Source organism: Doryrhamphus excisus, chromosome 10 (genome assembly GCF_030265055.1).
Source record: "Doryrhamphus excisus isolate RoL2022-K1 chromosome 10, RoL_Dexc_1.0, whole genome shotgun sequence".
In the NCBI taxonomy this organism is placed as follows: domain Eukaryota; kingdom Metazoa; phylum Chordata; class Actinopteri; order Syngnathiformes; family Syngnathidae; genus Doryrhamphus; species Doryrhamphus excisus.
In genome coordinates, this window is record NC_080475.1 from 17598010 (window position 1) to 17623710 (window position 25701).

Below are 25701 nucleotides of genomic sequence, written 5' to 3' on the forward strand. Positions count from 1 at the left end.
TCATATCTGAGCATGCGCTGAAAGAAGGCACCGGGATAAATTTAAACATGTTGCTAATATTTTCTAATTAAACACGGGACATGTTTTAAATAGATATGTATTTTCTTTTTAAATAAAACTGGACTTGTGAATAAAGTGTAGAAGGGTTTAGATTCTGTTCCACAAATGGCGGTAATGCACACGAAAGCTGCTTGCCAACCGCCAATAAACAACAGAAGAAGAAGAAGAAGAAAAACACGAGGAAGAAGAACGCACCCTGACAACTTTCCATTTGAGCGGGTACAAGATACCTCAATCGGATTGGGGAAAGGAATATTCCACCCCCGTGAATCCAATTATGTAGTCATTCGGATTGGCACTTTTCTTTTGGAATGAGGTGTATACAAAGGTTACATTCTTTCCGTTTGAACAAATAAACCGAACGCAATTGGAGTATTTGGGTCCATGTATACGTGGCTATTGACGTCAAAACAATGACAATTGCACACATTTAAAAACATAGATTACACGGGCAAAACACGCATTCCCGTCTACAATGTTAGCAATAGTAGTAACGTTACTAACGTTACTAACGTTACTAACGTTACTAACGTTAGTCAGTAACGTTAGTAACGTTAGTAACGTCAGTAACGTCAGTAACGTCAGTAACGTCAGTAACGTCAGTAACGTCAGTAACGTTAGTAATGTTTCTCCAGCAAAGCACACATTTACTACTACAGTAAACCTCGGATATATCGGATTCAACTGTTCCCACTGGTTTTGTCCGATATAAGCGAAATCCGTTATATGCGTATACCGGAAAATGTCCGTTTTACGCATATATCGGATTTATATCCGGTATATGCGTAAATCGGATTTTATCCGTTATAAAAAGGCACTTCCTTGACTATGTTTCCAATGTACCTGGACGCGCAGGCAACGCTGCAAATGACGTCGTATAGCCACGATCGGCGAATCGGAGCGCCACGATGCGGCCACCCGATATATGCGAGGGAAATTTAATGGAAATGCATTGGAACGGGACTGGAGATTTTGTCCGAAATAGGCGAAGTCCGTTATAAAAAATCCGATATATGCAATGAATTTTTATTGGAAATGCATTACAGAAAAATCGGTTCTTTTTTATCTGCCCGTTGTGAGCAAATTTCTGATATATCCGAGTCCGATATATCCGAGGTTTACTGTACTAAACATTACTCAAAGTGGGTAGACAGATTGGTAGTAGTAATTTCTTTTCCAAGGGACATCACCATCTACTGACCCGGCAGGCACATCACAGCAGGGGGTCTCGGCGGTCCATGTGAATAAGAATACATTTGACAACATTCATGTTTCTATACAAGACACCCAAAAACGAAGAAGGCCATTTTGCGAAGTTGTTACAATGTAAGGGATGTAGGGACCTCATGGCGGCGCTTGGCATTACATAACATGAACAGTGGGAATTAAGCAGCTTTCCTAAACGCCCTCTCCTGTCTCGTCCTGACTTTAAGTCAAGATGTGTGGTTGAGAACTTCCAAATTAGCCAAATTAGTGGGATCCAACCAATCTCCAAGGAGAAAAGGAGTAGTAGAATAGCATCATTGGCCATGTACTAGGCAGTACTTCCTTCTGATCTAGACCAAAATAGGCGCCTGTGTCTGCATGAGGGAAAACTCCCTTGTTGTTTAGGCTTTTTGAGAATGAAGGGAGGAAAAGTGAGAAAGCTGTGTTGGCTGGGCAGGCATGCGACCAAGCCCCCCACCTCCTGAAACACACACACATGCACACATTCATCCGCACCCTTGGCCCCCACGCGCTGAGCTGAGCGGCAGTTTCAGCCCAATGGAGCGGCACAGGGCAAAGGAGGGGGGCAGGGGGAAGAGTTGCTGCAGGGGGGGTTGCAGAGAGGGGAGTGGGAGAGCGGGGGTGGGGGGTGCACAGAGGGCCAGAGGGCGGTGAGGCAGAAGGAAGAGGAGGGGGGGCGCAGTGCTGGAACGGCGCTGGGAGGTCAGTGGTGGTGCAGTCAAGCGTGCCAACGCGCCTCTCACGCTCCCCTGTCCCTCTTGTCTCACCCCCGCCCATTCCTCCTCCTCCTCCCTCGTTCTCCCGCCGCCTGCATGTTTGGATTGGACCACTGAGACCACCGCGGGGGAGATTTCCAGACAGGTTGCTACTGGATCTTGGTGACGGCGGAAGTAGGAGCGAGGACAAGGTTGTTTATCACCAACACACCTGAGCTGCGTTTCATTAAACGCTGTGGCACAATTCATTAAAAACAGCAGACAAACAACACGTCCTCGAGGTCTGAACAAGCACTTTGATGAGGTTGAGTCATGCACACCTTCGTCTATGGAATGCAATCATTTTGACTCATCAGTTACGTCGTGCGAAGGAAGCGAAGACAAACTCTCATTGCCCTCATTTATCTTCCAGCAATTTCATTCATCCACTCTTTATCTTACTTGCCACCGTCTTTTATCCACAATAAAAATCTAACAAGTTGTTCCTGCAATATGCAGATTTTGCCACGATCACCGTCAACACATTAGGTTCATGTGTGATTCCTAATACCGGTGCATTTCACTTCCTTATATCAGCCCATTTTGGGGGGAATGTTGCCCATCGTTCCCAATCCTTATGTGAGACATGAACACATATTTCTTTCCCTTTTCTGTTTTCGGTAACCAGTTAATTTCAGCTAGCTTACAATGCTGTCATTTCGATATACCTATTTCTACTATGAAGCCCTCTAAAAATAAACCTCTACCAACGTGGTATGGTTATATATCCATGCTGTGATCATGCATTAACACGTACTCTGATGATAACATGTCATAGTTGCAGTATCTCGCACTATTTGGAGGATTAAAACACTACCCAAACTTCTTTCCTCGGTGCATTGATACTAGCTATCTAACACGTGGCTATACGCTCATCTAGGCCACAGTCCCAGACGGAAGAGTGGATACCGAGCTCTCCATTTGGCTCCCAAGACTCAACAAGATGCTGGTTTGCTGTCAGCGTTGTTTACCTGGAGCACACGCCTTGTGCTTGAAGACACAGCCATCCCAAGGAAAGCTGTTGTCGGCGCTCTTGTTGTTCACAGTATGTGTATCAATCCGCCAAGAAAAGAAGTTTGGGTAGTGTTTTAAATCATAAAAATAGGGCAACATAGTGAGAGGGATTTGTAGTAGATATGGGTGTATCCCAATGACAGCATTATAAGCTAGCTGAAATTAACTCATTTTTTTCTAGTGTTATAATGCACAGAAATGGGAAAGAAATATGTGTTCATGTTTCACATAAGGATTGGGAATGATGGGGAACATTCCAAAAAAAGTGCAGTTCCCCTTTAAAGGGGACCTATTATGCTCATTTTTTGGCCCTTTGTATTGAGTTGTGTACTCCTATAGAGCAGCTACACACCATAACCATCAGAGTTTTGAGTCATCCCAGACTTCTTTTAGAAGTTTAGAACTTCTTTAAACCTCATTATCTGAAACTTTGGCATGGTTTAACACCAGAATACAACATTCTAAATCCATTTCAGATCAGAAAAAGTCTCTCATGGACCCTCATTTACCAAGAGAAATCACTATTACAAATCACTCTTCATAGTTCCCCCATCTGGTCCACAAAAGGGCTAAACTGTGTAATGTGTGTTAGCATGAACAATAGTTTACAATAAACCTTTCTACTACAAAACAGACACCTCGAGGACAACAGAGCAAACAGAGGACAATTAGTGAGCCGGTCATGAAAATTCGATGAGAAGCTTTTATTTTGAAGCTGGAGTATGTTTGTGGCGCCAAATATTTGTGAGCGTGTGGGTTTAATTCCACTTTGCAACAGGGGCCCATGATTGTAGGGAGTTGGCGTGGGGGTGGGGAGCCTTTATGAGCCAGAGGAGGCGACTGTAATTTCCTCCCATCCTCCGCCAGTTCCGCTGAAATAACAGAGCAGAGGAAGCCGAGCTCTCCCGGGAGGAGACGCAAACACAGGCACGCACACACAGCGAGCTAATCAGGCGGCCACCCTGGGCTCCCGCACACACAAGCACACTGGCGTGCTCACATAAAAATGAACAGGAAGCACATTTAGAGCGACAGGATTCAACTTCAGCAAAGTCTTCTATGTGTACACAATAAGGAGCAAATTTCATTTGCGGAGACCATCGACCGTTGCCATGACCTTGTCTCTTACTAACCATCCAGTGTTTGTGTGCTAATGTGACACAGATCTGGCGCTGGCGTTGACGCTGCAAATTAGAATGCATGAGGTCTGAGCACACAGGTGGAGCATCTTCCCACCAGCTGCACTTTTTTTTTTCATTTTTGGTTTTACGATGACTTGCCTCATGCCTTTAGCGAAACAAGATCACTTAAAGTTCAGCTGTCAAACTTTCAAAATAAATGTCTGCATGAGGTAATTTGTGTCAGTAGGCAGGCGTATACTGTGTGTGTGAGTGAGCATGAAGGGGAGGGGGTGTGCTGGCTGTCATGCCCCGAAGGAGTGTGTGTTGGGGGGTTGGGGGTGGGGGGGAGTAGACGCCAGCAGAGGCCATACAAGCCCCGCTGACGTCCCTCCGTCTCACCCTCGCTGCCCTCGCGTGAAACTGCTGACATTCTTCGTCTGTGGGTGCGTGCAAGTGTGTGTGTGTGTATGCGTGTGTGTGTGTGTGTGCCCACAGGCATCGTGGTGGTATTCACTCGCCGGGTTTAAACTTCAGGCTTCACCGACAGATGAGAAAACGAGGGCCATAACAACAACAACAACAACAACAACCTTAAGGCCCTGGTCTCCCGACTGACGTCAATAAGAAAGTTTCACTCCATCACATCTAGAAATGGAGCTTGAACAGGATGAGCCTCGACAGGCCAAAGAGTCAGTCAACGCTAACACAATGCGTGAGCGTAAACACGTGCACACAAGACTTATGCATCCGCTCTTCCAGCCGGTACCTCCCTCCGGTGATCGGCTTTGGCTGTTTCTGGGTGGAGCCGAGGGAAAAATGCCACCAGTTTACCTGTATCACTCAAACCCCTCCGACCTATCCAGCCCACCTTCACCTTGCATATCTCACACGCAACAATCAGCAGAAGCCGCACTCAGTAGCTCGCTAAGCCTCTTACACCCTTCCCTCAAGATTAAGGTTTGGGAGCGACAACAGATGTGCTCCGTGGTAATGAAAACACACACATACACACTCCGCGCACCTGTGTGAACAGATCAGGAGGTGATGGCACTTGCACAAAGCCGACACAGAAAGCCGATGCCTTAATCGTGACACACCTGCAAGGCCTCCAGGTTTGGCGTCATGGCCCCAGGGAGCCGGCCGGGGGGGGAGGCTGACTGACCAACATTTTATGGCTCACACGTGCGCACACGCAAACTGTCCCTGGGTAAATGGCCGTTTGATGCTTTCAAAAGTGGGGAAGTGCATCCGCAATTCACACTGACAGAAATCAGACACGTGTCTGTTCGGTCTTCACTATAAAGACCAATTGCTCCCCAAATACACTTTCCCATCATGCAACTGTGCAAATACTGCAATTATATTTATTGCTGCTTTCTCACATATTAAACTACGTCACATGGTCTATAATAGAGCTTTTCAAGTGAGAGGCACATCAGCTTGAGAAAAATAAAGAAAAACATTTTTCAAACATCTAATGTACTTTTCATAAAATCACTTGCGTCAAAGACAAAATGATAGAAAATATCATTGCTATCCTGCTATCCCGCCTGGAGACCAAGGAGCCCTGAGAAGCCAGATCAGGGTTTACTGTTCCAAACTGGACCGATCAGTGGAAACATAGCTTTTGAGTACAAAACATCCCCATCGAGCACAGCAAGGCAACAACCCCAAACTTCTCCACATTCAATACACCCCCCCCCCCACCCAGCCTAATGTAAGTGCCACCAAAGGTGACACAAAATGAAATATTCTTACCACTGGAGATGAGATTCGACAGCCGGGGCAGTCGCAGATCGGAGGATGCACCTGTAAGATTCCTTTGGACATGAGCGTCTTGAGACTTTTCCCTGTGAGACAAAGACATGACCAGCTGAGTGAGAGGAAGAGAGCTGATCCCAACACCACCTGAAGCGGGCATCACCTCTCACTTGGGATAGTTTCTCCTTATAGGTCGCCAGTAAGTAATGTGACAGGAGAGCATACACAAGTCATCACTGCACAGTTTGAACTAGCCCAGTCAGATTCACAGTAGCCTCCTGTCGTGTGTCCAGAAAAATCCCCATTTTAGACTATTTGGCTTGGGGGGGGCAACACCCTCCACCAACACATGTGAGCATGTCTCACCTCACCCTGTGTCTTGTGAGAAATAGTACATAGTACACTTTACAGGTAAATACCACTCATTGGTGGAGTTAAAGTGCAACATAAAACGTGGATGTTAAAAGCAGATATAAAGAAAACAGTTTTCATAGCAATACTGTGTATTATTAATAAATACGTCATTTATTTGTGACCCACGCCACATGTTTCCACTTCCTGATGTGTAGTGAAAGGCAGCAGCCCAAAGTGGATGCAATATGCTTTGTCCCATCTCATCTAATAAGCAATAAGTGTGGAAATAAACACCAGTTTACCTTTGTGTCTAATACTCCGTTTCCAGTCTTTGGCGGTCTCTCTGCCACTCACAAATTGGAATTCGTTGGGAGTGAGCCACTCGCCCCTGTATTTAATCGAGGGTCCTTTACTGCCTTGACATAGTTTGTTAATATAAAGCAAAGCCTTGTTTTCCCCGCATTCCACCTCGATACAAGGCTCCCCGTTGTCAAAGAAAGGCTGAAAGTCCGGTATGGAGGAGAATCTCTCCAGCATCAAGTCGTCCGTGGGGTGCTGGAGGTGCTGGTGATGCAGCGTCGAGTCGTGAAGCCCCAAGTACGCACGATGCTGGGCCAAAATGTGCTCGTAAGGCGGCGGGTGCGGGGTCACCACGGGGATCGCGGCGGCATTTAAAGGGGCCAGGTATTCGGACTGGTTGAAGGCGGCCAAAGCCATGTCGTCCCCGTCCAGACGCTCCTTCTTGATGGCAGGCATGTTGTTGTTGTTGTTGTTGTTGAGTCGGGAACAAGTGCGGAGCAAAAAGTGTCCGTCCGACCCGAGCACCTACTCGCCGCCTGTGGGCCGGCCCGAGCCAGACTTGGAGACGCGCCGCTTGGTTTTACGCAGGGTGCGCGTATGAGACAGCGGTCTGCTGGAGTTGCCGGATAGATTCCCATTCAGCAGTGTGACGCTCGCAGCGGCGGCAGCGCTCTCCGCCAGCCCCACAGCTTCCTACCTCCCACATGCACCCACACACACTCTCTGCTAATACCCGGCATGCTGAGCGCACTGGGCGCGGACATGGTGATGCATAGGGGATCATTAACGCTCGCACCTCCTCGTCCTGCCTACTTTTTATGAATGTGTCTTTGGCTTGGGCAATAGGCACTTTTGTGGAAATCGTGGCGCACATTTGCGCTTAGTTTGTGCACATTCAAACTTCTATGTCATCTTTTCCTGCACTTGTGTTGCATTTGCCTACTTATACAGCGTAATCTTCCAGCTTTCGGACTCTTCTGAACGCTTGTATGACTGTGCTTTTGAGTGGAGTCAAGATGACGTTCAGAGGCGCCGACCAAACTAGATTTGCACTCACCGCCGCGTCTCAACTTGGCCCATTTAAACAGCAGAGGCTCGGCGGGAGACACACAAAAAAGAAGGGGGGGGCGCGAGGGACGACGCCTAAAATGGCACCATGTTTGAGTGAGCATGCATGGGGAAGTTGCATCTCCACTTGCAGGTGAATCCAAATGTTCCTCGTGAGGCATGATGGACACAGAGCACACATTTGAAGACTTGACTTGAACACAACCCTGGAGGACCTATCACCATTAGCTTTTCCCTGAAGGGTTCTGAAGTTCTGGTTTAAGTCCATGGGTGAGAACTCCATATACATGTTAGTTTGCAACTGCTGTTACATTCGTTGACTTAAAGCGGACCAATGATGCTTTGTCCCCTTTTCTGACCTATAAATGTAGTTAGAATGTCGTATTCTGGTGTTAAACCATGCCAGAGTTTCAGATAATGAGGTTTGCGCTTTTGGAAGTGAACCCTGAAAGACGTTTGGGATGGCTCAAAATGCTCGGTTTCAGAGGGCGCTGCAAAACTGTTCTTTTGTGATGTCACATGCTTATGTCTTCTGTTTACAAAACAAGTTCAGGCAGAAGTTATTGTATTTGGTGATTCCCAGCAAGAGAAAAATATTTTCATCTGTCAACTGCATTTCACACAGGACTGTTTTTGTGAACATGAAATATCTGCCAAACTCTATTTTCATGCTTTGGTTCATTTGAACTAGTGATCCCACTGACAGGTGAAAGCAGTTTGCCATGTTGTGATGCTAACAATAGAGATGCAAGCTGCACCCTGTATTATGGGATGGATTGAGTGTTGGCATGAATTGTCCATAAGACATTTGCTGGTGTAGTTCAATGAGGTCAGTGCAGTGATGCAATGATTCATGTCAAGTTCTTGATTTGTTTTCATAGATAAGTTGACACAAACCATTAGGGGTCCAAGTATCCCTGGTTGGGAATAACTGCATTAGGATCATGGGTGAGCTGGAGCCTACCCCAGCTGACTTTGAGTGAGTGGTAGTGTACACCCTGGGCTGGTCACAAGTCAATCACATTCTCTGCTAAGGACCGTTTAGAGCCACATGCATGTTTTGGCGGTGTGGTTTTTAAGTAGACGGGGAATAGGTACAGGAACAGATGAACTTCAAGATGGCGGCGCGCACAGACGCAGCGGCTCACGGCTCTCCCTTTCAGTGCTTTTTTGCTTATTTTATGTGTCTATGTGTTTGTCTATGGACTCTATTTTCTCCAATTTCGTTGTACATCTTGTATAATGACAATAAAGGCCATTCCATTCCAACAACATTTGAACTCCACACAGAGAAGTTTCAGACAATCATAGTCTAATGAAGTTAACTTGGTCTAACATTTCTAGGCTAACATTTAAAGCTAACTAGCTAATTCTATACCAACAATGACTCAATGTCAATACAGTCAAATGCCCCATGATGTAATATGTCTGATGAAGGTCAAACGGACCGAAACGTTACCTAAATAAACGAATGAATGAGAGCGACACAGTGTGCAGGAACCTCTTTTTGAATACTTTGTTGGCTACGCCTGCTTCCTACGCACCTGTGTATCTTCAGGTGTGCTGAGACTCTGCATTCACTCGTGGCACAATGTCCATTTTTAAAAATAGATGTTTACTAGTTTGTCTGAGACCAAAGCAGATGTAGTCGTAGAAAAGTTCAGAAGAAACGGCTGGTTAGATGCTAAGCGCATGTTGCTTTCACCTGGGAAGCACATTTCACTAAAGCACCTTACCCCCTGCACACTGAGCAGGGTAGGCTGCCCTGAGCTCCTGGAACTTGTAAGCAGGTCTACATCTGACCCCCATCAGTGGAGAACCACCCAGGTGGAATCTCCTCCGACACATGGAATAGCGATTCCAGCAAAAGAGCTGGGGTCCAAGTGCTGCGAGTCCAAGGGGTCCATAAATCAGACCAAATGGCCTCTGACACACACAGGAAGGAGGCACACCGCACTGCAGGCGGGGGCGCTACACAGGAGAACCAGAGACCACAGCGTGGCCAGATCTGGTGAAAGGGTCTGAAGCCAGAACCGGGCAGGCAAAGCCACTGCAGACATGAACAAAAACATATGGCCGCCACCACAGCAGAGATGAAGATAGACAAGTCTCCGTTTGGACCTGTGATACGTGGAGGGAATGGAGGAGCCAAAAGGTGGCTTGGCATGAAAAGGAGACGCAAATCAGTGCAATGCAGCATGCAGAATGAAAGCAGATACATTTGGAAGTAAACAATAATGTCACCTCCCCTGTTTATGAGCACATTGAACAGTAGCTCTGACATAAATGGAGACTGGCTGACATTTAATGGTGTGCCTTCTCAAGCAGCCATTTCTAGGAGGACTCATACATGAGAAGTGTTGACACTGTCTCGCTATCGAACCAACCTTTACCCAAAATGTCAAAGTGTCTTGATGGAAATTTGAGGTGGTGGCACCATCAGGAGAGCCCTGTGCTGAAAGCTGTCATAAAAGGGAGCCCCCGCACCCACTCACACGCACACTCACCGTCCCAAGTCGTGACTCACGCTGGAGGGGTTCCCCGAACCTTTAAGAAGTCAACGTTTCAAATTTCACATCCTCACCTATCACTTTAACTCACTGCAGACTTTTGCACTGTTTTTCTTACGTACGTTTGAAGAGAAAACTTTGCTTAACCTCTCAACTCCACAAGATCAACAAATGATAGCTCTCTTCTGTTGCATGGAAGAATATGAGCCAGATATGCAATATGCAGACCTCTGGTCTAAGTTTGGACCCCCAAAATGAAGGTGTGCTGTCCAATACTGTTCCCCTCTGTTGCTGTAGTGGGCAGTGATGACTTCACACAGTGGGTGCCAACTGCAACAAGTAGCAAGCTCTATCTATCTACTCAAATGCTTTTGGTCCTAATGTCAGCAGGCTGCAACAGCAAACTTGGAAAATAATTCTCAATCTGCATCTTGAGCAAAATTCATTCATCCATCCATCCATCCATCCTCCACTTATCCGGGTCCGGGTCGCAGGGGCAACAGTCTCAGTAGGGAAGCCCAGACTTATCGGTCCCCGGCCACCTCCTCCATCTCCACCGGGAGGACACCAAGGCGTTCCCAGGCCAGCTGTGAGACATAATCCCTCCAGCGTGTCCTAGGTCTGCCCCGGGGCCTTTTCCCAGCTGGACATGTCCGGAACACCTCACCAGAGAGGGGTCCGGGAGGCATCCAGACTAGATGCCCGAGCCACCTCAACTGACTCCTCTCGATGCGAAGGAGAAGCGGCTCTACTCTGAGCCCCTCCCAGATAACTGAGTTCCTCACCCTATCTCTTGGGGTGAGTCCAGCTACCCTACGGAGGAAACTCATTTCCGCCATCTCATTCTTTCGGTCACGACCCAAAGCTCATGACCATAGGTGAGGGTGGGAACATAGATCGACCGGTAAATTGAGAGCTTTGCCTTCCGGCTCAGCTTTCTTTTCACCAGGATGGTCTGGTACAGCGACTGCATTACTGCTGAGGCTGCGCCGATCCGTCTGTCGACCTCACGCTCCCACCTTCCCTCACTCGTGAACAAGACCACAAGATACTTAAACTCCTCCACCTGGGGCAGGACCTCATTCTCAACCCAGAGGGAGCATGCCACCCTTTTCCGACTGAGAACCATAGCCTCTGATTTGGAGGTACTGAGTCTCATCCCAGAAGCTTCACACTCAGATGCAAACCGTCCCAGTAAACGCTGAAGGTCACAGCCCGATGAGGCCATAAGCACCATAAGGGGCAAAATTCATTCATTCATTCATTTTCTACCGCTTATCCTCACAAGGGTCGCGGGTGTGCTGGAGCCTATCCCAGCTGTCTTCGGGCGAGAGGCGGGGTACACCCTGGACTGGTGGCCAGCCAAACACAGGGGACATACGTATACGTAGACAAACAACCATTCACACTCATATTCATACCTATGGACAATTTGGAGTGGCTAATTAACCTAGCATGTTTTTGGAATGTGGGAGGAAACCGGAGTCCCCATGGATGTAAAACAATAAAACGTTGTAGGGTCATTTTTACAGGGCTTCGTAGTTGAAATAGGTGTGTCCAAATGACGTGTGTTGTTAGCTAGCTCATATTAACTATTTTTCTTGTGTTATAATGCACAGAGAAGGGAAAGAAATATGTGTTCATGTTTCACATAAGGGTTGGGAATGTTGGGCAAAAAACAAAAGTACAGTTCCCCTTTAAATGCAGCAAATTGTATCTTAGACTTATGAAGTGCATGATAAGAATATCCACTTATTCTTTTTCTGTTTATTTGGCCCACACATGCAAGCGTAACAAAGTGATTTAATGTTCAGAATTCACAGTGTGTGTAAATATGTCACCATTATTACATTTATGATAATTATTTATCATGATTATGAAAAATCACCATTACATCACCATATGGTTATGCTACCTTATCACCTCTTGTATTGTATTGTACTGTATTGTATTTTATTGTATGTATTGAAAAAATTACAGCTGTAATACAGAAGTGAATAAATGGGGTAGGACCTGCTCCTTTTGGGCACGTGGAACTGTGACCGGAAGTATTATTATTGTTATTATAATGGAATTATGTGGTGTATTCCATTGTAACTTGATGCATGTTCAAATAGACAAGCAGGTTTTGTTCCGTGGGGATGCTCCACTTGCCTTCATTTGCCGTCCCACCAGAGAGGTGTGCCTTCCCGTGATGCGCATGCATTAATTACGCTAACATGATTCATTAAATCAGTGAGTTACTGCCATAAACAAGTTATTTTTTGACAGTCCCATTAAAAACATAATTTGTGAACATGACACATGACTCGCTCGAGAACTAGTTACAGAGCGCATAGCGGAAGAATACATGCTTGCGTCCATGAAGCTAAACTGAGGAAGAATAACAGCGCTTATTAGTTCACTTTATAAACTTTATGATGTCTCCCAAGAGTCAGAACTCATCACTTATCTCTTATGATATTCATGATTTCATTGTTTATTGAAATTTACTTCAATTATAATAGTATTGCATCAACAGCCATTTAGGATTTGGGATTTCTTAGGAACAGGTGTACAGAGTTCCTCTTGTGTACCTGTGGATGCTTACCAATGGAGTCACCTGCAGGAATGTTGGGGAGGAGCCGCCAAGAGTCTCTGGGTTTATAGGTTTGGTGATGTCATGATTGACATCTCGGGCCATACCATGTACTGGGGAGGGGGTTGTAGGTTTTATGGGGATTTGTGAAGAGTTACATTATGAGATGTGTTTGGGACTATAGTGGGGCATTCTGGGCAGATTGACAGCCCTATAAAGGAGTAGCTGGGGCTTCCTGGGGAGGGCAGAGTGCCGGGTGGCTGTGTTGCTACAACCCCATTACAGTATAGTCTTTCATTGATAGGAGTCAATAGATTTTTCTCGCTGTTTTTTTTTTTGGTAGGGGATAATTCAAATAATTTTTTTGACACCGTTGATTATATGTTGATTATACGTTGAAATAAATATGCCAAGCCTGGGCGAACCGTAAGTCTGCCTCCTTAAAGTTTCCGGCCATCGGACACCACATTACAACAGGCAGTGCTCCTACGAAAACCGACTATCATCAAGGGTAAAGATGAATGAATTTTAATGAATGAAAGAGGGGTCATGGATTCTGTTCACTATTACGAAATGATTTTGGAGAAGAAGAGGAGGTTACCCCTGGGACAATATTTGACAAACCACAGGGATTAAGGCAAGGAGTTGTTCTCTCTTAGTCGTTTCATTGTACTTTATATGCCCTTCACATGTTCTGTTTAGAGTGTGAGTGACTTAGAAATTAATATAGGTACTTCTCTACAAGAGAGGAGAAATATGATCTCAGGGACGAAGTACATTTGAAACACTTCTATGCTAGGACTACGTTAAAAAGCCATAGCATTTCAGTATGTGGAATCAAACTATGGAATGGATTGAGTAAGGACCTCAAACAATGCACAACGATGAGCCAATCCAAGAAACAATACAAGCAGTTGATGTTTGCTAAATACAAGGATGAAGAGTCTTGAACCAGTCATGATGTGCTATATATATCACTATATTGACACTTACTATGGTACCCATTATGTCATTGGATGGTCATATCACCTTCTACTTCGATACGAGGTACATTATTAAAAAAAAATAATAAATAAATAAAAACCTTAAACTGTATTATGGAAAGCAAGAAGTGAACAAATGTAACAGTTACTGATTGTAAAAGTACCAGATGGAGGGATAGGATTTAATAAGCTTTGCTTCTTCCTACTCCTTTTGGACATGTGGAACTGGGAACTGATTATGGGATGCACTCAATTGGAATCTGATGCATGTTCAAATGAAATAAAACCATTACCATTACCATAGGTACAATTTAGGTGTAGGTTCCAACTTACACCAAGAGCTGATTTACATATGTCACAGTATAGGAACAGAGGTGGTTCCTAAGTACCTCCAAGACCACTTGTATACCCTACTTATGCCTGGGAGGAAAGAGCTAGCAAGAAGACGTCTATTGACTTCCTTGGCAGTGAATGAGTTAATAGCCTTTTTCACCAGGTCGGTGTGTGTCTACCCAAGGGTTTTTCAACGGGGGTCGTCCCGCAAAGACGTTTAATGGCCACGTTTCCACTACCAGTGTTGTGACAAGATTATGGGCGCTTAGTAAATGTAGACCTACGTTAGCACTCTGAGTTCATACATGGGGTCAGGGGTCATTAGTTCATTAGTTTATTATCAACTACTATACCAAGAAAATTAGACAGTGGGGTTCGGCAGTAGTCTGGACGTCTTCAGGAACGCTTGGGAGTGTGACCACCCATGGTGGATTGGGCGTGCCCGTAGGTGGGCTGTGGGTCGAATAAACTACATAAACAAAATAATAAACGAATAAACAGACCATTTTGGAAATACAGCTGGAATAGGTGCAGATTCTGGAAGATCTAGAATGCTTTCTGTGCTGGTGGTGGTGTGTAGCTGCTCTATAGGATTCTATAACTCAATACAAAGGGCTAAAAAAAGAGCATCATCGGCGACCTATGATGCTTTATATATAATATACTATTTATATATAATGAACGCTAATTCCCATCAACTTACTAACAATGCCTAGTGAAGCACCAACACAATAACACGCGTGGGCTTCTGCAAACAACAACTCAGAAGTGCCTGTTTACAAGTCCATTACCTTTCCTCTCCGTCCTTCGGCAACCCCCCTCCGGAGGGGCCCCTGCCTCTGCGCCGTTACTGGCAGCGGCTGCGAGCCGCAACGCTGTAGGCGGGGGAGAGCGGTAATAAATAACCCAGGGAGAGGAGTGGAGACCGGCGGGCGGTGCACAGTCTGACCTGACAAATACTCACTGGAAAACCATCAGAGGGCTGGAGCCCACCCCGAGCGCTTGGAGACACTCTTTCAGACAGGAGCTGCAAAATATATAGCTGGGCCTGCACGGCTGGCCTGGAAAAAGACAGATAGAAGAGTCTCAGTGAACCCCCCCAACCGCCCTCCATCAAACCTCCCCCCAACACAACACACAAACATGCAAGCACACTGTCGCCACCCAGACACCCGGGACGGGACGAGAGTAATTAACTATTTAAAGCACTAAATCAATTCTTAACTGCTCAGAAAAAATGTTGCCTATCATATTACCTCATCAAAGCACAACGGATGATTACAAAAACAACTTAGATGTTTGATCTTATTTAAGAGCAATACAGGGAACCTATGATGCTTTCCCCTTTTCTCACCTATAACTGTAGTTAGAATGTAGAATTCTGGTGTAGTTAGAATGTAGTATTCTGGTGTAGTTAGAATGTAGTATTCTGGTGTATTTAGAATGTAATATTCTGGTGTAGTTAGAATGTAGTATTCTGGTGTAGTTAGAATGTAGTATTTTGGTGTAGTTAGAATGTAGTATTCTGGTGTAGTTAGAATGTAGTATTCTGGTGTTAAACCAGTCAGACCTATGACTGTAGTTAGAATGTAGTATTCTGGTGTAGTTAGAATGTAGTATCCTGGTGTTAAACCATTCTATAACTGTAGTTAGAATGTAGTATTCTGGTGTTAAACCATTCTGACGTATAACTGTAGTTAGAATGTAGTGTTTTGGTGTAGTTAGAATGTAGTATTCTGGTGTAGTTAGAATGTAGTATTCTGGTGTTAAACCATTCAGACCTATGACTGTAGTTAGAATGTAGTATTCTGGTGTAGTTAGAATGTAGTATTCTGGTGTTAAACCATTCTATAACTGTAGTTAGAATGTAGTATTCTGTTGTTAAACCATTCTATAACTGTAGTTAGAATGTACTATTCTGGTGTTAAACCATTCTATAACTGTAGTTAGAATGTAGTATTCTGGTGTTAAACCATTCTATAACTGTAGTTAGAATGCAGTATTCTGGTGTTAAACCATTCTGACCGATATCTGTAGTTAGAATGTAGTATTCTGGTGTTAAACCATACCAAAGTTTCAGACCATCAAGTTTGTGTATTTGGACGTGAGCCCTGAAGGAGGTTTGGATGGCTCTGAACGTTTGGTTTCAGAGAGCTTTTTCTAACAGTGGCTCTCTGTGATGTCACAGAGACTTATAGACTTCAGAGCGAGTGAATACATCGTACTGTATTGTTCACCTAGTCCCGCCCACCTCTCCCTGTTATGTTCCATTTGTTTGCGGCAGAGTCGGCAATCCTGTTCTCTCCAATCCTTGGTTTCTATGCTGTTGTTGTTGACGACGGATGTATCGTTTCTGGTCCTTGGTGGGCAAAGTTTGAACATTGCTGTATTATGACTACAATTTGACCTCAACAAAGTAAGTCAATGTCGTGTATGTGACACAGCACATTAGTGTGTACAGTTTGTTTGAAATCCTCTGGTTTTTGTTCTTATTCTGACATTCCTGTGTAAACACAGAGGTGACAGCCATGTCCACCAAGCAGTGTGATATGGTTCACCTCATGCGGTACGCATCTTTTTGGCCTTTTCAATGCAATTCCCTGAATGGAATTTAGTGCCCAATTTCAGCATGTGGCCAGACAGTCCTAGGCCACATTTGTAACCACTGCTGCTGAGAAACAGCTAAAAAAAAAAAAAACTAACGTGTGAGACTGTCAACAGTATCGTTACAAGAGCCTGACCAAATGGAAGCATCTACTGAATACAATATTTCACATTTCAGCAATAATTGTTAACACAGTATATCTTCTCAAGGTACAATACTATAGAAATGGAACTTCCTACATGGAAGTTCATGTCACCATAACACATTTTCCTAGATGATGATTGTCCTAAATGCTAGTTCCAGATAATCAATACTATTGGCAACATTTTTCATGTTTTCATTCATTTATGGCGTAATAATTAGAGTACATCCTATCAAAAGCAATAAACTTTAATTTCTCAAGAGTAATTGGAATGTCAAGAGCCTTTAAATCAATTAAACAAACCAAAAAGTCACACACTGTAGTGTAATGTTAAGCTATTGAAAGGTTGCCTTTCTTTTGCAGTGTAGCGTGCAACACTATGTGTACGCGTGCACCATTTTGCGCTGTGTCATTTACTTTACGGACCTAATAAGTGTTGGTCGTATTACCTTCCTGCTACTTTCGATCAAATGCAACCAATGGAACTACTTTCCTCAGCAAATCCCACCAGAACTCGGCCCAGGACACCCAGTGGGGAGTTGGTCGCTGTTGACGGACTTCACTGCTTACGGGGGCGTCATACAACTTCATGTCAACAAATCCCAACTATCCCTTGAGCATGGCTTCCGTGGCTCCTCCTGCTTTCTCCTGCTGGGTGTGAAGCATGCCTAGCTAGTCCTTATCCCCCAATCCCCACTGATGATGATACATTAAAAACTGCAGTTTATTTGCCACCATCGAGGTGAGGATTAGTAACTTAGGGGAGCAGCTCTGCACCATGAAGGACATACTTTTGCCACGCAGCGTGTTGCTTTCAATTTTGCGGGATACGGCTGGATTTTCTCATCAAAATAAGTAAACATCGCATTGAAATTTCTATCATGGGCCAAATAACATTGTTTCAATGACATATCCTTTGTATCGCCCATTCCTATATCTCACTATTTTGTAGGATAGCATATTTCAGGTACAGCTGGAGTACCCAGCATGCTTTGTGGGCACTTATAACAATTAAAATGGATGTGTTTGTTTTACTCGCACGGAATGGCTGTTCACTGTTGTGTTTTAACTGTCATTTTTTTGGTTTGTTCGATTGTCTATCGGTTAGCACTCACATGTTAGCAACCTGCTGGCTGCAGCTGACCATGTCGACTTGCGATGCCATCTACTGGACTGAGGTGTAACTACACTTCATTCAGTTCAGATGGAGCATGACATGATGAATGTGAGCCAGAGTGAGCAAATAGCACCAATTGTTTATTTTTTTTTTAAGAGAACGCCAAGTATTTTGCGGTCGTCAATTTATATTGATGGCAACCCGCCACAGATAAATACATAGTTTATGTGAAACATATTTATGTGAAAAATACGATTTCTTAAAAATCGATTTGGTAGCAGTCATGTAAACGTACCATTGGCAAAACGATGACCAAGTGAAGGATCACCAAAGTCCAGAATGAAAGCATGAAAGTTGGCGTAGGGCAACACGAGACCAATGAGGGGGCTGGAAGGAGGGGGTGGGGGCACGGTGTCGTGCCGGCGTCCTGAGCCTCCCCCAGCGGATCTGAGGGGTCAGGCGGCTGTCTGTGATCCCACACAGCGTCCTCTTCCACATGGGATTTATTTTCTTGCTGGATGGGCAGGCAGGCAGCCCAGGAGGATTCTCATTTTAGACCAGCAGTCTGTAGCTGTCAACGCCAGCCGACAGAGGCGAGCAGACGCCCGACCCCGGGTATCCTCCCTCAACAGCCCCTCTTCGCTCCCTCCCTTCCTCATTTTATTTGCGAGATGCACACATACCGCTCATGGGAGACCCGCCACACACACAGACATGCTTTACGTTTGCTGAAATAAAACTTTAATTGTAATGTGAACAGGAACAATTGAATCAGTGTGTCCGCTGCGTTATATTTCATAATAAAGCTGTCCGATGCACCCAACGAGTCGGGTTTATGTTGCCAAAAGGAAAAAAAAGCGAGGTATCTCCTCCCCTGCACTGTTAATAATTTGTGCTGTAAAAGATAGCGTGCCTCTCTGAGTTTGTGGGAGTTATTGGCACAGTATTCCCCACCATGTTTGTGTGAGGCAGTGATAGAAACATAAATTATTCCTTATCTCTTCCACAATCCATTTTTCAAAGGGCTCACTTCATGTTTGAAGGCTAGCAGCGGCAACAGCCGGAGCCCAGATAGTAGCCTACATTAGCCTTCAACAGATCCCGGGAAGGGATCACCTGTACGAGCACATGTTGATTCCAAATTAGGCTCCTGGAAGTCAACCAAAACTAAAGAAAGGTGATTATTCATCCAAGAACATTCTTAACTCCAGCAAGAGTTTTTCATCACTCTGCATTCTGTTTTTGACCCTAGAAATCACCTCTTTTCGAAACCTTATCCAATTGGATACATAATGTGTCTAAGAAACAATTGGAACCACATTGGATCCACATTGAACATTTCAATAGACATTTGAAATGTGCAGATGCTTGCATTGTGTTAGCTACCAAACCGATGGACAGACAAATTAGTCCTGCCACAGAAACCAAGTGGCTGTGCTTCCAAACAGTCCAAAGATGCCATTGCATGACAGCAAAAATCCAATTTTACACAAGACAACTACTGCGCAAAGCAGAGACTTTTTCAGGAGAAGTTTTTTAGAATGATTCAAAAAATAACAATAGCTTGGCCGAGCCGCTCCATTTAAAATAAATTCTTCTACAACGAAACCTGGTCGTGTCCTCAAGCACGCAAAGCAATTTAGATAGAATACAAAGTCCAGACTGATCTGCATGGACAAAATGACAAATGATAAATATCAAACCCTTCTCTGCAGGGCATTAACGTCTCCTTGCGAAGAATAAACCCAAGCTCTCCCGGATACTATTGATTTTTTTTTTCCTCCGTGTGATGTGAAACCAGCAATCAGCACTCAGGCTGGCAATAGCCTGAAACGGCAGCCGAGACGTCGATGAGTCGCCAACACATTTCAATTAGCCAGCCGCCCTGGACGATCTCTCCCTCGAGGGGGCACAGAGCCGGCAGGGCCGGACACACCTAGCCCAGGTCCACATATGGTTCTCTGTTGGCCCCAATGGGTGAGATCAGGCACTGAAAGGGGATTCATACACGTTGCAGCTAACTGACGGATGTCGTTGTATCATGTGCTCCTCGAAGGGTGAAGCATTGACTTGTTTAAGAGTTGTCCATGATGTTGTCCACCCGGGTGGAAGAATGATTGCGTGATGTCAACGTTTGACTTGCGGATACCAGCATGTTGTTCCTGTTGTGGTAAAACCAGCCTAACCAACCTTTGTTTGGCTGGAAGTAGGCTGCACGGCGGTCGAGTGGTTAGCGCACAGACCTCACAGCTAGGAGTTCAAACCCACCCTCAGCCATCTCTGTGTGGAGTTTGCATGTTCTCCTTGTGCATGCGTGGGTTTTCTCCAGGTACTCCGCTTTCCTCCCACATTCCAAAAACATGCTAGGTTAATTGGCCACTCCAAATTGTCCATAGGTATGAATGTGAGTGGGAATGGTTGTTTGTCTACATGTGCCCTGTGATTGGCTGGCCACCAGTCCAGGGTGTACCCTCACCCAAAGACAGCTGGGATAGGCTCCAGCACCCCCGCGACTCTCATGAGGATAAGCAGTAGAAAATGAATGAATGAATGGCTGGAAGTAAGCCATGACAATAAATGTTCCCAACATGAGTAGCTCTTGGCCATTTTCATTCTGGAAAAGTAGCTCTCACAAGAAAAAAATCTGTTGAGTCCTAATATAGCCAGTAGTACATGTAAACGTTTACACTGCATCTATGGGATCAGTATCAGTATCGGCCAATTTCACTCATGGATTATCGGGATCGTATCGGCTGCATAAAATCCTGATCGGACAGGATGACTGGGCGAAAAAAAAATATCTAAATGTTTCAGACCTCTAAGGTTCAGTATGACTGTACATCATGTCAATTATGTACATAATTCCAAACTCAAAAAACAGCAAAATGGGGCTCGGCCATGTTGTTTGATCCTTTCATCAGCTGCCATCAACAGCATGTGCATGCATGCGTGTATATGTATGCGTGTGTGCGTGCTGTGCATTCCCCACTGAGGGGCCTGGGGTTGCTTAGAGCTACAGGGCCACAGCGACAACCACCGACACCCCCCGCAACACCCCCCCACCCCCACCCACTCCCCCTCCTCCCCGTGCCCTGCCCCACAGAATCCTTCTGGCCTTTTGCTCCTCGCCTGGCTGGCGGCCCCACATCACGCAGACACACTACAGGCTCCAACCCCCACCACCGCGCACCGCCCCACCTCCCGCCATCCCCAACACACACACACACACACGCTCCACAACACTCTCCAACAACAGCCCCCACTCCCTCGATCGATAAAGTCCTCTTCGCCTTTTATCTGACCAGTGCACTTCCTGGAGCAAACCCAAAACAGCGCCCCCTCCCTGTGTGTGTGTGTGTGTGTGCGCTGCCTCCATCTTGCCTTGTTTTATGTCAGTGGATATGTCCAAACGTACATGGACATTTTCAGTAACATTTTCATGTCTCCTCCATCAACAAGATATACATAAACACTGTATTTATGAACAAAACTTTGTTCGCTTGAAAATGCATTTACAATTATCCTATGCATACTTTTCCCAACCGAAATTCTGGAAAGAGCTGATTGTTTGGACATTCTGCTACTGTAAGTGGCCAGTGGAGCCAATTTGTTCCCATTCATTGAGCCCATTCAGTGGAATGGATTGTTTTGGTAATTTTGCTGTAAGAATGGTCCTCATCAATGGAGATCAAGAGATACGGGCTAATTATCACATCTATCTTTCCAAGATGTTCCTATTGAGATCCTTGATGCCTTTATTAATGCTTTGAGGTACTTTATTAGTCTGAGAGGACTTAAACGGACTACAAAGCCAAGAGAGACAAAAATGACGAATAGAAAGAAAATGACAGCTATGGAGGCCTTAGCTGTCCGTGCTTGGGAGCCTTGATGAGGAAGAAGCCGGTTCAGAGAGTAATATGTTTGGAAGACGCTTCATCTAGCTCTGAGAGTGATTCAGAAATCATTTCAGAGATGCCTCCTGGGAATAAAAGGCGACTGGAAACATGGCATTCCACACTTGGTGCACCTTGTGGTATACACCACCTTGTATACACTTTGGATGGCTTTGATGTGGAATCAGCAGTGCATCATCCTGGATGGGATCCCTTATTCTAATCACAAGAGGATGAAGATGCTGTCCCACAACCTTCAGCACAGGCATGAACCAGCAAGTGATGGCCCAGTGTGGACAGTCAGGCGTCAGAGTTCCAATGTCTTTCCAGAAGCTGCAGGACCCACAGTAGATGTGCTGTCCAAGAAAGGCACCGTTGAAATGATGTCACTCAAAAATGAACTTGGCTCCGGACACATGACAGCAAAAGCCAGACAAATGATGGAGAAGAGCCTGCTTGGAGCAGCAGAGGATGGAGGAGAAGGTAAGTGCCAAGCGCCAAAATAAAACACGCAATAATTCTAGTTTTCATTTCGTGTCCTGATGTGTTTATGACCATTAATTCATTTTCTACCGCTTTTTCCTCACAAGGGTCGCGGGGGTGCTGGAGCAATTTGGAGTGGCCAATTAACCTAGCATGTTTTTGGAATGTGGGAGGAAACCGGAGTACTCGGAGAAAACCCACGCATGCACGGGGAGAACATGCAAACTCCACACAGAGATGGCCAAGGGTGGAATTGAACCCTGGTCTCCTAGCTGTGAGGTCTACGCGCTAACCACTCAACCGCCGTGCCGCCGTGTTTATGACCAATTCCAACAATTTCTTCTTGGATCTTTTTCATGATAATCCAAATTGTATAGGGATATTCTAGTACTAGTATTCTAGTACTTTCCTAATTGTGGTCGAGCGAGTGCTAATAGGATTTCATCCAAAATGGCGCACACATCTGATACAAATTGCCGAACCACAGTCCAGATCCGACTTCAACTCTCGGCTTGTGTTCACTTTTCTGCTCATTTCTGTTGAGAAGACGTTACAGCGTGAGGCCTTTGTCCTAGCTGTCGGGCTGTTTGCTAAACGAGGCCGTGCAGCAGCACACACTCGCTGATAGGACCAGGGGCTTTTCTCTGACTGCACACTCCCTCCCAACCCCCCCACGCCGCCCTTCCCCTCCGTCAGGAATCTATATTTCATAAGCGAGCTGTGGAGCTCCAGCGCCCAATTATCAGCAGATAAGGCGCAGGAAGCCCTGGAGCGCCGGCACGGCTATTTAGGCGGGTGAGGGAGGAAAAGAGGGAGGGAGCGAGTGAGGGGGGGAGCAGCAGAACGAAAAGGCAGGCAGGGACCCAACCCCCCAGGGGCACGTCGCCCTCACCACGCTATTTTTTCTCTTTCCTTCCCTTTTTTTTCTTCTCCCTCATTGACACCCACCTCTCCCCTCCCTACGCCCCCCCCCCCCCCCCCCCCCCTTCCGCGGCAGGGTTCAATTAGTGCCGGTGGTGGCAAGTACCCGCGGCCCGCTAAGCCTGGGAGCTGAGGCGTCTATCAGCACACACCGACAACACGCAAGGCTGACAATATTCAGTCTACTTGCGTCACAACAGGCCATCTATATTCAACCTAAAGCTGTTATGGTATATATTTGCAGTCCACCGTCTTTCATTGGTTGTTTATCTTGGAAATACAGATGGATAAAACAAGCATAACAAAGTACAATCTCTTCATCACGTATGCAAATATTCCCTGTTAGGAATGCGGCGTTGCTGTCTCCTACCATGGCACACTAGTGAGGAGTCAAATTTGATGTGCCTCTCACGTTTTCACAGTCCGATGGAAAAACAAACCCCAGCCGGCGCTGCCTAGCAAGGTCAATCAGGGGTCATGCGCAGCTCATGGATACGAGACGGATATCGATTCACGGGGACACGCCGCGAGCATGCATACGCACACTTTCTTTCCCCTCCTCTTTTTCCTCTGCAGTCACAGGGCAGGCGTCCGCCAATAGATCAGCCAGGGGCAGGAAATGGCCCAGGTCAGAGGGGACAGTGTGTGTGTGTGTGTGTGAGTGTGTGTGTGAGATGAAAAGACTAACAGCCTGCTGAAAGCCGCTCACACCCAAGACCTTCTGGCTTTGTCGATTCACCTCAAATCAGCAAAGAAAAACAGCTCGGCCCAAAAACGAATGGCTTCTATTTTACTGCCCCTGCATGTCTTCCATCTCTACACACAAGTCGCCCGCTATCACCAGGATTTAAGGTTGTCCTGAGCCATGCAAGGCGCTGTTTGCTTGTGCATATCAGTGAGGGAACGGAGATAATGCATCCCTTGTCCCTGCAGGAGGGCGCATGGTGTTGTTTCTGTCGCCAGCTAGACGGCATGAGGGGATGAAACAGTAGCAAAGGGGGGAGAAGAAGACTTAGACGAGGTTTCATCCGCCACGGGAGCACCGGGAGCTCAGCTCAGGCTCAGTCCTGCACATACAGCGTCAGCCGGTGAACGATGCGTCACGTGTGTGCATGTGCCCTGCATGATTGCTGCGCATGAGTGAATCAGTATAGGCCCAAGTGTGTGTGTGTGTGTGTGTGTGTGCCTAAATGTGCATGTATGTGTGTGTAGTGTATATGTGAGAGGAAGTCAGGGGGCAGTGAAGCGGAGGAGGGCAGGCAACGCTTCCAGGCATAGAAAGCAGGCCATCTCCCACTATGGACGCTTTCAAAGAGGAAGAAGCCAAACAGTAGAAAATTCCAGCCAAGAGTTCATTTGCATGAGATAAGCTTTCTATTCTTGTCAAATCAAATAAGATGAGCATATGACAGGAAGTCCAATAGGGAGAGTGACGATGGTGGTTAATGGACGTAGTAGTCAATGTAGTCCATGTCCAATTTGTAATTAGGATTTGAATGCGAGTCCGGAGAAGTTCATGGAATGTCCAGTTTAAAAAATAAGATGATGATTTTACCCCCTTACAAAGACATGGCCAGTCTAAATCCTTATGGGACATTTTAGGGATGTATTGATGATTGAAGTATTACAATCTAATTTTATGGTACAAAACCTTCAGTCAGGCTGCACGGTTGTCGAGTGGTTAGCACGCAGACCTCACAGCTAGAAGACCCGAGTTCCATCCCACCCTCGGCCATCTCTGTGTGGAGTTTGAATGTTCTCCCCGTGCATGCGTGGGTTTTCTCCGGGTACTCCGGTTTCCTCCCACATTCCAAAAACATGCTAGGTTAATTGGCCACTCCAAATTGTCCATAGGTATGAATGTGGGTGGGAATGGTTGTTTGTCTATATGTGCCCTGTGATTGGCTGGCCACCAGTCCAGGGTGTACCCCGCCTCTCGCCCGAAGATAGCTGGGATAGGCTCCAGCACCCCTGCGACCCTCGTGAGGACAAGCGGTAGAAAATGAATGAATGAATGTCTGGTGCTAGGCACCAATTTCCCACATGATAGACATCAAAGGTGAGCAAAGGTGAGCAAAAGTTTGCTCTTGCTATGCACCCCCCAAATCCCGGCAAGTGTGCAGAAAAGCAGACAAAAAGGAGAGACGTTCAGTGTGGAAGCAGAAATCCAGGTGAGCAGAGCGCCTCCACAAGCCTGGGTAGTGTTCCTAAAATGGACAAAGCATACATTGCATATTGCAGTATTTGTGTTTATTTGTGAAATGCAATGTGATGGACTCAAGTACTGCCTGTGTGATGTGATGTGTCTCTGTTGTTGATCATAAGACTTAGATGTGCTTTGTTGCCCCACCTCTAAGCACAGCATCCATATAGTGAATACCCACTCGTTCCGCCATTGGGTATCGGTAATGGTAGTACTGGACAATACCGGTAATACCGGGATACATGTCAAAGGCGATGTCGACCATCTCTAATG

General features: G+C 45.8%; 1 protein-coding gene across 4 annotated transcripts in view; it reads right to left on the reverse strand.

The window, feature by feature from the left end:
* Positions 1 to 18560, reverse strand: part of samd11 (sterile alpha motif domain containing 11) — a 57930-nt gene extending 39370 nt beyond the window's left edge. Inside the window, exons 1-4 of one of the 4 annotated variants that reach the window (XM_058083217.1) lie at positions 18224 to 18560; positions 15029 to 15125; positions 14856 to 14939; positions 5936 to 6027 (exon numbers count right to left, since the gene is read on the reverse strand). In XM_058083217.1, the coding sequence (XP_057939200.1) occupies positions 5936 to 6007 (72 nt within the window). In that variant the 5' untranslated portion in view covers positions 6008 to 6027; positions 14856 to 14939; positions 15029 to 15125; positions 18224 to 18560. Of the gene's footprint in view, positions 1 to 5935; positions 6028 to 6594; positions 7365 to 14855; positions 14940 to 15028; positions 15126 to 18223 lie in introns of those variants that run through there. The other 3 variants (XM_058083216.1, XM_058083214.1, XM_058083215.1) reach the window with 3 other exon arrangements.
* Positions 18561 to 25701: the final 7141 nt, after the last annotated feature.